This window comes from Sander lucioperca, chromosome 4 (assembly GCF_008315115.2).
Source record: "Sander lucioperca isolate FBNREF2018 chromosome 4, SLUC_FBN_1.2, whole genome shotgun sequence".
NCBI lineage: Eukaryota > Metazoa > Chordata > Actinopteri > Perciformes > Percidae > Sander > Sander lucioperca.
This window is the reverse complement of record NC_050176.1, coordinates 30,480,484-30,491,371: the sequence shown is the minus strand read 5'-3', so window position 1 is coordinate 30,491,371 and position 10,888 is coordinate 30,480,484. Positions and strand designations below refer to the sequence as shown.

The following is a 10,888-nucleotide window of genomic DNA, read 5'->3' as shown; positions in this document are numbered from 1 at the left end:
GATAAGGAAGTCAATGTTCTGTAATTTCTAATAATAAGAAGAATATTATATAATGATATTGTTAGTGATTTCCATGAAAAGACCACAACCAACTTTCCAACTTCCACTTAACCCAAAGTAGTTTCAGCTGCAGACGAATGCACATTTGGTGCTCTAGTGAGTGTATGTGATGTTGACTAAATAAAGTACAGTACATGTCGCCCAGTGCAACACTGTGGCTCATTGATGTGTTTTATATCTGGCTTTGGACCCACAGTACTTGTTAGTGGGATCAATTCAGTGTTGGTTTTGGGTCTTTGCATTTGACAATAAGAAAAAAATAGAGAATATCAAAAAGTATCCTTTAAGCATATTGTTAAACTCATTTATAAACTCTAAATGGGTCTTAATGAACACATTTCTTTTTATTTGTAACACATCGTCATTTTTTAATACATTTTTTTATCGATTAATGAATTTGTAAGGTTTTTGCTTTATAAATGTTTGCAGTACTGTCTACGCCCTCCATGCTGTGTACACAGACACACACACACACACACACACACACACACACACACACACACACACACACACCCTCATGGATCTAACATCACCAGTGCAGTTTGAATCCCCATCTCTTCTGTCTTTATTAGACATGAAAATGCATGATGGTGAACTGTTGTGGAAATACTTATATTTATATTTAAAAAGCGCTTCTTGTTTGGGCATAAACAAACGATATCAGGTATATTATTTGACAGCTTTGGTTTATAATGATACTTTTGTAACTTTGATTCAATGATTCAGGTGTAATGATTTGTTTTGTCTTCCGTGTTCCCTGCATGCTACCTCAGTACACTGTCTAAATGTGGCTCTACTATCATTTTAGAACTCCATAAAAATATGCATGACTAATGATAAACCTCAATGGAGCTCCGGTGACACATTCTGTAACCTGTGTGTATATAATAAATGTATTTAACGTGGTCATATCATTGTCAGTTTGTTAAACCAACTGTAATCTGTGTTCATGTGCATCAGTATGCCTGCAAGAAACAGAGCTACTGCCTTGACCAGTATTTATTATTTGTACTATAGTATTTGGTACTTTCTATCATCTGTCTCTGCACTGTTAGCCATTTATCATTGTTGCAAATTGTGTAATCATTACACTCTATTTTATATTTATTGTTGTATATAATACTGCAAGCCAAAAATGATTATAAATAAAATTTAAAAACCCTTTACAGTTGACAGTGTGCCATTTTTTTTTTTTTTTTACAAACACCCACTGAAGTATTAGATTGGTTTCCTAAGTGACGAAATACATTTTTCAGTTGTTGTAGGTCGAAAAAGATTACTCTTTAGAATGATTTTAATCAAAAGATATTTGGTTTGCTGACCCTAAGAAAACCAGTAAATATTCACATTTAGAAACTGGAACCGGGGATACATTTGGTAGTTTTGCTTAGAAAATGACTGAAATGATTAACAAATCAAAAAAATGATTATCAAAATAGTCTGCAATTAATTTTCTACTAATAGATTAATGGTTTCAGCCCTAGTTGAGATTGTTTGTCTAATGTCTTGTGGCATGGCCGACAGCTAACCCACTCCACAGCGATGTGAAGATAGGTCTGGCAATGCGAAAACCATTTTTGGTCCAATGTTTCAGAATTGTAGCAATAATTCTTTAAGAAAATCAATATTACCTTTGTACAAAATAAAATGCATTTTAACTATAAAATGCAGACAAATGATTTTTGGAGCAACTCCACTCTCAAATGTTTTAAGTATCAGTGGATCTTTCTCCTAGCAACGAAAGTAAAATATCACTCACACAGTAATACCACAATTTAGAGAGACCATCAAACTGCATTTAATTAGAAAACATGAGCATAAACAAGTAGATCATTGGTCCTAACACACATATTATCAGTCAAATTACAAACTTGATACTTGAGTTGAGTTCCCCTGACATTATGAGTCCTCATTAATTTTGCTTCAACAAAGAATTTAAGGGATCTCACTTCTGGCGAGCAAAGTCGTGTTTTAAAACATCCAGGGCAAAGTCAGCACTGAAAAAACAAAACAAAAAAACCCTGAACTATCAAGTAGCTTTAAATTAAGTTATGATAAGGCTTTGAAACAGGCAGACACTACAATGAGGTACCAGGTGTCCCTCTATAACCTCCCACCGACCCATTCGGCATTTACAATTACTGACTAGACTAGAATAGACTTATAGGCCTACACCAGCGAAGACCCATCAATACGTTTCTTCGATTAAAAGTTGTAATTTAAAGTCCAGATTTAGGTTTTAATTAACCGATTTTAAAAATACACAAATAATCTTTTAAACAACAACCTAGACATTAATCACTTTTGTGCAACTTGGCACTCAACACTTTTTAAGAGAGGGAATACATCTGCTACCAAGGCATTATGGGCCCGTTATAAGAAGCAAGCTATCTGGATAACTTTCTGCTCAGGAAAACCCCCAAACCACATAAAATCCATTGAAATATATTAAAATACCCTTTCTGAATTTGAGTTGTGTAATCCAGACAACCTGCTTCTTGGAAAACTCCCTGATCGGTTTATTATTTTGTAATTATTAAGTGACTTTTACTAATGTTTAACCTTTTTGTTTCTGAACACCATTAGTATGCAGTCATATTTGGCTCATATCAAACTGTGTTGTTCAAACACATGAGATGTTCTACTTTCCAAAACAAAAGCAATTGTGTGGCTTCACCACAGATAACGGATTGCAGCTCTATAATATTAAACTAAACTTAGTTTGAATAAATCTACATTAGTGGCATTAATCTAAATACTGCCGGTACTGAATCATTATCACCTTTACTCCCAACGTCTTCTTGCCACATTGTCAAGATTGTTATGAAATGTCTAGAAAATAGCCCTTGAAAGGGTCAAACAGCATGAATGTTTCAACACAAGTGTCAATGCACATCCCCTCTCCACCACAAGAGAGGGTCTTTACACACACACACAACAGATTGAACAAGTCATCAACAAGTGGTTCACAACAACTGATTCAGTAACACTATATAAAAAAGGGTATTTTCATATTAATATTGGCATCCGTTTTAGTGTAAATGCATAAAAAGCAGGCAGTCTTTGTTCAGAGAAAAGTTTTTCTGAAGGCTCTGCGATACCCTCGTCTCTAATCACAGTGTGATTGGGAGGGGGGGGGGGTCTAAATAATGATATAGAGAAATCCCATTCACCCACAGTTTATTCCTGGAACTATGGGATACTCATATCCATCAAAAAAAAAGTAATAATAATAAATGAAGATGGTGTTGGGGAAACACCATCTTCTGATTCAGTTGGAAGAAAACTGCAAAAAAACTGTTACGACTTTGAGAGAAGTATTTAAATAAAAAGTGCACAAAATTCCAAAAAAGGTGCTTTGCTTTAGAAATGAGGGTATGAGCTTCTGGAATATGAACAGGCCAGTTGTTATTTAAGACGTCTGGCACTGAACCCCACCAGTGCTGGCATAGTCGTCTTCATCCATGTAGTAATACTGATGGCTCTGTCTTTTTCTGTTCTCGAGGTCACAGTCCTCCAGGTCGGCGTAGATGTACAGGTCATCGTCCATACGCTCCGGCTGCTCTGCATCCAGCTTTTCAGGGAGGTAACGCTCCAGCACCTTTAGCTTGTCCTCGGAAAGGAAGTTGGCTTGTGGGAACACCACCTAAAAAGCAAACAGGCAATTTGATTACGACAACCACGTAATTGTTCAGCCTCATCAGCTTAATAATGTCCGTGCGTTTTGATATTTTATTGGTGAAGCAAGCCAAAGCATAACAGATACAGATGTGATAGAACATACATGAACCGAGACAAGCTTTACACTGCAGAGACTCAGACAGAATATAAGCATAAATGCAAGGTGGGGGACGCTATGATGCCAATGTTAATGTATGGGTGTGGCACGTGTGGTTTGTTACTGTAGGAGACGAGATGGGCATTTTGTGCATGTTTGTGTGTCTGTGTAGGAGGCTGATATATATGTATTTTATTTTACAGCAAGGAAAGCATGGTTTGAATAATAATACAACAGATAAGTAAAAGAGAAAACAAGAAAACGGATAATACAAAGTGAATATGGAAAAACTGCTTACCGAGAAGTGAATAATAAGGCGTCCCTTCTCAAACGGTCTGCGATACATGGGCATCCCTTCATTCAAGATGCATTTCGTGTCTCCAGGCTTGATCAATTCCCCTGTGATTAAGAAAACATAGGACACATTAGTCATAAAAAAACTGAAAACAGAAGAACATTTTACATTCCCTCGTCATTTGAAACCATCTTGCCAAACGCACAATTTTAAATATATTTTTTTTTCTTCTACACATTTTCTAAAAATCTAATTCATATAAATAATAGTTTTTTTTTTGGGGGGGGAAGAGGCATTGTCAGGTGTATTCGGTCACCATAACACACCAGACCTCCACTCTAAAAATAGTTTAGTTTTCCAGCACACCAGTTTGACTGATTTAAAAAGACCATAAACATGAAGGGGTGTAATTCATACATTCAATCAACATCTCAGGGGAGCAACAATACAGTGAGTGTCTTGTGAAGTGTGTGTATATATATATATATATATATATATATATATATATATATAAAAATATATATATATATATTTTTTTTTTTTTTTTTTTACATGTTAAATGAGTGCTTTCTCCCTTTAAATACTGGTATATTCCAATTCAACTTAACTGAGTGGCATTCAGTAAGGGGTAGCTGTGCATTTCATTATTTGGTTCACCTGGATGTGAGGTGATGAGGAGAGTCCTGTTGTCCAGTGTCTGAACAGGCTTCTTGAAACCACACAAAGCCTCAACCAGCTGTAACTCCATTGACATCATCAGGTCCTCTCCTTTCCTGTTGACCGCAGCAAGTTGTGAAATAAGCAGAGTTGATTTTACTGGGTAAAGTAAAGTGTGCTGCTATGTAGCAACAGGGTAGCATGCAAACTCCCAATACGTGTAGATTTAATAAAAACTTTATGGAATTTAATAAACTACTACTTTAAACAGGGTGCAAAGTCAAACAGGACTTTGAGTAATAATATAGATTTTTACTGACAACTGGTGCTTCTACTTTGGCTCGTGTACCACTTTAGTCTTCGATAACAGGCTGTAGGTCCCCCATACATACCGCGTATATCGTCTATACAAGATTCATATAATCACTACATCTGTCGGAACGGATTACATCAGAAAACAAAGACATCTGATAACAATAAATATTACCTGGTGAAACATGAATGTTCTCGCTGGTCCAAGACAATGATGATATCACCTGGCTCAATTCCTGGCTCCTGGTCTCCCTCTCCATGGAAAACGATCTTCTGGCCATCTCTCATTCCTGTGGCAGTTAAGTGACCAGGTGATGCATGTACAATATTTGTTTTTCTAGTTTGCTCTTCAGACAATCACAGATGCATTTAGAGAGCTCTACTTTCACACTCACCTTTATCAATGTGGACCGCCAAAATCTTCTTCTGGCGCAAGATTTTTCGACCCCCGCATGCTTTGCAGCGGTCCTTGTGGCTGATTCTCTGTCCTTGGCCCTGACAGCTGTGGCACACCGTGGACACTTGCTGGACCATACCTGGTACTAGTTGGTGCATGCGGACCTGCATGCCTGTGCCATGGCAAGACATGCACATCTGTGCAGCTCCTTTCCGACTCCCACGACCTGCCAAGAAAAACAAACTGTAAGCACACAGGATAACAAAGGTGAAGGCTATTTTTGTTTTAGGTTTGGCATATTATATAAACTGTGGTGAACTGGTGAGCGAGGACTGGATTACATTTACATGACTGATGCATTTTGTTATTGGGCAAGAGCCTTTTCATGGCCTCCGGCTGCTTGGGTCTGCTTGTGCTGAAAAGCCTGCTTGAATTACTATAAGTGACAGGCACTTAAAAAGAGCATGTAAAAAGTAATTCGCAATCGCACAGCAAAAGACGTACCTTCACATCTCTCACAAATAGTATTTTTTTGGAGAGCCAGTTTTCTTGTAGCTCCATTATAAAGATCTTCCAGCGTCACTGTAATCTGATGAACAATGTTCTTCCCTGGGGAGAGACATATTACAGATGTTAGCAATACTGTTTCTTGGAATAATGATATTCCTCAACATTCCTTGTATCAGTTTCCTTTCATTTTACATGATATACATGTTTATATTAACAAGCCTATTTCTGCTACCAATCCTAAATTATAAGCAGTCTTTTGAATGGGAACAGGGGGAAACTGTGATGGAAGACGACACTGGGCTTTAGATGGAGAGCAGCTACGTGTTTACTTCTCTATTTGAGGCTCTGAGTAGTTTTCAGCCAAACTGCATAGTCACAAAGATAATGATAAGATCATTTTGTGGTTTGGACTGTTGATTGAAAAAAAAAAAAAAAAAAAAAGGCACACAAGACGAAAGACTAAAGAAAATAATCATTAGTTTCAGCGAACAACTAACTAAGTGTTCAATACTGCAACTTTCTCCTTCTCAATAAAACTGACTGAGAAGATGTATGGTATTGCTTTATAGAAGTCAACCAGACATCAAAACGTTCAAACCAGAAAGACAGACACTTTACAAACTCCACACACACACACACACACAATCTCAGTTTAGTGATTATTTCTGGAATATTTCCGTACCTTTTCGCTCTCTGTGCATCCGACTACCCCCACCAAAAAACAAGTCAAAGATGTCCATGGGCGATGCAAAGCTCCCACCACCACCACCACAACCAGTCCCTCCTTCCTTTATAGCCTTTTCACCTCCACGGTCGTATACCTCTCTCTTCTTGGCATCTGACAAAACCTCATATGCCTGTGAGATCTGCTTGAACTACAAAGCAAAGAAACAAAAATACACACTTCTTTGAAGAGGGTTAGAGAACATTTTTTGGCAACATACAGCTGTTTTGTGTTGACCTCGGGTCACATTGACCCATTTTAAATTTTTGTTTTATATCAGCAAATATGGGACGTAGAAATAAGCGCTGAAAATGTGTAGAAGAAAAATTTTAAAATTTAAAACGTTTGAAAAAGCAAAAAAGTGTTTTTTTTTCAAGGTTGAAGGGAAGACAACATAAGGGTTAAAAAGGTATTCAACTCTTTGACACCGTGTGCAAAATAATAACTGATGTGTGATATTGACTGAGCTCTTCAAATATTACTTTAATATGGCCTCTACAAATGCCGCAAGAAAGCACATTATTCAATTTTTTAATATCTAATACCCTGATAGATTTTAACCGTTTTCAATTTGTCAATTTCCATTAAAAAAAAAAAAAGATCTATGCAAGGAAAAGTTTATACACAAAAAATTAAATATGGCTGCAAATGCTTATGAGCTTAATAAAGAGGTACTAACCTTCTCTCCTTCCGTGGGATTTTTGTCAGGGTGATATTTTAAGGCTAGTTTGCGATAGGCCCTTTTCAGTTCGTCAGGAGTAGCATTAGGCTTCACACCCAATGTGTCATAGAAGCCCGTTTCCTTGACCATGTTTGTCTTTGATGGATAACCTTGGAAAAGAAAAGGTAAAACACAAGCAGTAATTAAATATTCATTTCTAGGTTAGCTCTTAAACACCCTAAAAAGATGCCTACCAATATTGAGTCTCTAAAAGTGAAACAACATGGTAAGAAAGTAAGAATCTGAACCATGTAATTGTGTAAAGGGAAAAGGGAGTCCTTTAATAATCGCAAAGACGAAGCATATCATCATGTAGCCAAACTGTGAGAGAGACATGGGTCGTTGTATTCAGCTTGTACTCCGCAGGCAAGATTTGGATTTGCTCTTTCTGTTATTAAACAAATAAAGAGTAGACATTTCTAAATAGTCTGTCTCCCTCAATCATGTACGTAAATAGTGGTGGACAAAAACATCTGAAACATTTTTGAATGAAATGCAAATTGCATTCAGTTGAATCAACATCTCTCAGACTGATTTCAAGCTTGTAAGCTTGTACAAATGTATGATTTGTTGCAAGACTATAGTAGTAGATTGCATTGCACTGCACATACGTAATTAATAAACTAGCAACTCAGTGTGTAGCAACAATGAAGTATGCTTACGGTATGCTTGTACAAACATTTCTAATGCACTAGCCTAAAAGTCTCACTGTTTAGGGTTTACAGTATGCGCTGGCTCACCAGTGGTATATGTATGAAAGCACACCATGAGAATGTTGCTGTGCTTGTCAAGATTTTAAAGTGCTACTCATTATTCATCAGCATAAATGTACCCAGGCAGATATCAGGCTCAAGTGTTATGTATACATGCATGTGTAGATTTACACTCAGTCATTCAGGTAAACCCAGCTAAAACTAATGCAGTTTAATCTAACAGCCCTGTGATTAAATCCAACCTTCATGAAAGTTGTAATGTTTTAGTAAATAGGGTTTAGAGAGGTGCTTTTTCAACCCTGTGGTCATTTTCAAGGCTGTAATGTTAAGTTTGTCGTGCTGCTGAATTGTATTGCAATTCTACTATACCCTAATTGATATAAAAAATGATCTCAGTATAACACAAAACAACTCCAAAAACTGCAGTCTCTTTAAATTAAATTGCAATTACAGTATGAGAGTGTAGGCTGTACAGCATGTATGAATGCAATGACTGTTGTAAATTGAGAGATCTATGTTCTGTTAATGTGGCCATCTTGGCTGGATCCTGGAGAGCCGGTGCCATTCAACCGGGTGAATATTTCTCTGTGTACCGATCTGACGGCATAATTCTGCTCTATGATGAATCTTGCACAAGTGGAATGAGCTGAGGGGATAATATTTTCACTGGAATTGTACCCCATACGATTTCACGTGACACACACATTGATTGGTTGAAATATAAGGCACTTTCTACACGTCATGCTGGTTTTGGTTAACTTTGTTTATCTTAAATATTTCCTCAAAATCAGGGGGGGGGAGAGGCTAAACACCATGAACTAGCTAACGTTACCGTTATCTGACCACCACAGGTTTATTTTTTGGTTGACACGAGTATTACTTGATGCTAATTAGTTACTTATGAGTAACTAGCTACCTGTTACCCTGCTTAAGATGAAGACAGTGACACGGTTTCATATCCATCAGGCCTACTTTAGAAAGCGTTAACGTTACTTAACCTAGCTAGCTAGCTAGCTAGCTAACGTTAGCCCGACCATGAGCAAAATGATAGCCTAGCTAATGCTAAACACGCCAGCTCTATGCTGTTTTTCTAACGATAAGCTACACAATTAAATGTGACATTGGTATAAACACAATCTGTGGTTACAGTTAATATTTCCCAACCTTGTATGAAGACAGTAGCTAGCTAGTTTGAATCCTCACAAGTTCAAAGCACACCTCAGACTCTTCCAGAAGCTTTTTCTTCTTCTTTGGGTATTAACGGCAGCTTGCAACCTCCTCCTTCTTCTGCTTCTTCTTCTTCTTGGCAGATTACTGCTTTGTATTATACCGCCACCAACTGTACAGGAGTGTGTAATACCATGAACTTCATAGAGTCTAGGCTTGTATTTACCACGGAGCATTAGAGCCACATCAAAGAAAAAAAAAATAAGGAAGAAGATACTTTTTTTTATTTATTTTGCATTTCGAGAATAAAGTCGAAATGTCGAGAATAAAGTCAACATGACGAGAATAAAGTTGAAATACTTTTTCGAGAATAAAGTCGAAATGTCGAGAATAAAGTCAACATGACGAGAATAAAGTTGAACTATACCATTTCGAGAATAATGTTGAAATGTCGAGAATAAAGTTGAAATGTCGAGAATAAATTCAACTCCTTTATCACTTAATAGAGCGACTGTCCGCCATGCCAGCTGCCATGTAGGAAACATCATAGATATGGGTTACGTCCTTGGAGTGCCGCGCTCGCCTGAGCTCCACTCCATCAGGATCAGACAAATCAATTGTCTTATATGCGTAGGTGTAACCATCGATACCCTCGCATCTGTCCATTACAAGCTATTTCAGTTGGCCACCTCTTCCAAGTTTGTGTGGTTTCTCCTTCTGAACAGACGCAATTTTCGGCACAATCTCTTCAAATTCCTAATACTTATCATCACACTGTGTTTATGTGCTAAAAGAGAAAGAGTTCATGCATTTTGTAGAATACTATAGGTAATATAGCTAGTAGTTTGGTTTATTCTCAAAAGTCCGACTTGATTCTTGAAATATCAAGTTTTTTCTCGACATGTCGACTTTATTCTCGAAAAAGTATTTCAACTTTATTCTCGTTATGTTGACTTTATTCTCGACATTTCAACTTTATTCTCGTTATGCTGACTTTATTCTCGACATTTCGACTTTATTCTCGAAAAAGTATTTCAACTTTATTCTCGTCATGTTGACTTTATTCTCGACATTTCGACTTTATTCTCAAAATGCAAAATATATAAAACATCTTCCTCCTTAATTTTTTCCCCTTGATGTGGCCCTAATGCTCCGTCGTAGATTCAACTTTAATTGTCATTGTGCAGAGTACAAGTATAAAGACAACGAAATGCAGTTTGCGTCCAACCAGAAATGCAAAAAAAGCTGAAAAGTGCAATGCGATATACAAAGTATAGACAGGTAGACAGGACAAGAATTTCATTTAAATATTAAAACCCCTTTCCTGAACTTGTTTTCCCTTATCGCTTACAGTCCTTTGAGGCTCCACTCCCTGTTCTATTCCTGGTCTTACAACACATCCATGGTTCTATTATACATCCATGCTCTCTTTCTAATATCTGCCAAGCTTGCATCCTTAATGTTGCACTACTGCCATCTTCTGGAGTTAGTTTACTCATGTCCAGCGCATGTCAGACCCTACAACTGTCCTCATCAGTCCCAGGAAGTTGTCCA

General features: G+C 37.2%; 1 protein-coding gene across 2 annotated transcripts; it reads right to left on the bottom strand.

Moving 5' to 3' along the window:
* Positions 1-519: 519 nt before the first annotated feature.
* dnaja1 (DnaJ heat shock protein family (Hsp40) member A1) lies at positions 520-9,483 on the bottom strand. 2 transcript variants are annotated; one of them, XR_004101040.2, is made up of 10 exons: positions 9,332-9,483; positions 7,413-7,564; positions 6,692-6,884; positions 6,004-6,108; positions 5,498-5,725; positions 5,278-5,392; positions 4,791-4,906; positions 4,137-4,237; positions 3,000-3,706; positions 520-574 (listed from the first exon to the last, which is right to left on the bottom strand). XR_004101040.2 is itself a non-coding variant. In XM_031276865.2 (9 exons), the coding sequence occupies exons 2-9, from the start codon at positions 7,542-7,544 to the stop codon at positions 3,473-3,475; spliced, it is 1,224 nt and encodes a 407-aa protein (XP_031132725.1). In that variant the 5' UTR covers positions 7,545-7,564; positions 9,332-9,483; the 3' UTR covers positions 1,835-3,472. The 2 variants fall into 2 exon arrangements, 1 of the variants encoding a protein (XP_031132725.1); XM_031276865.2 differs by lacking the exon at positions 520-574 and having other exon boundaries at positions 1,835-3,706.
* Between the last annotated feature and the right edge of the window lie 1,405 nt (positions 9,484-10,888).

Coding starts and splice junctions, on each gene's coding strand:
- dnaja1 (XM_031276865.2), bottom strand. CDS start 7,544: ATGGTCAAGGAAACGGGCTTCTATGACACATTGGGTGTGAAGCCTAAT. Junction 6,885..7,412: donor ATCCCACGGAAGGAGAGAAG/GTTAGTACCTCT, acceptor TTTGCTTTGTAG/TTCAAGCAGATCTCACAGGC. Junction 3,707..4,136: donor GCCTTATTATTCACTTCTCG/GTAAGCAGTTTT, acceptor TTTGCTTTTTAG/GTGGTGTTCCCACAAGCCAA.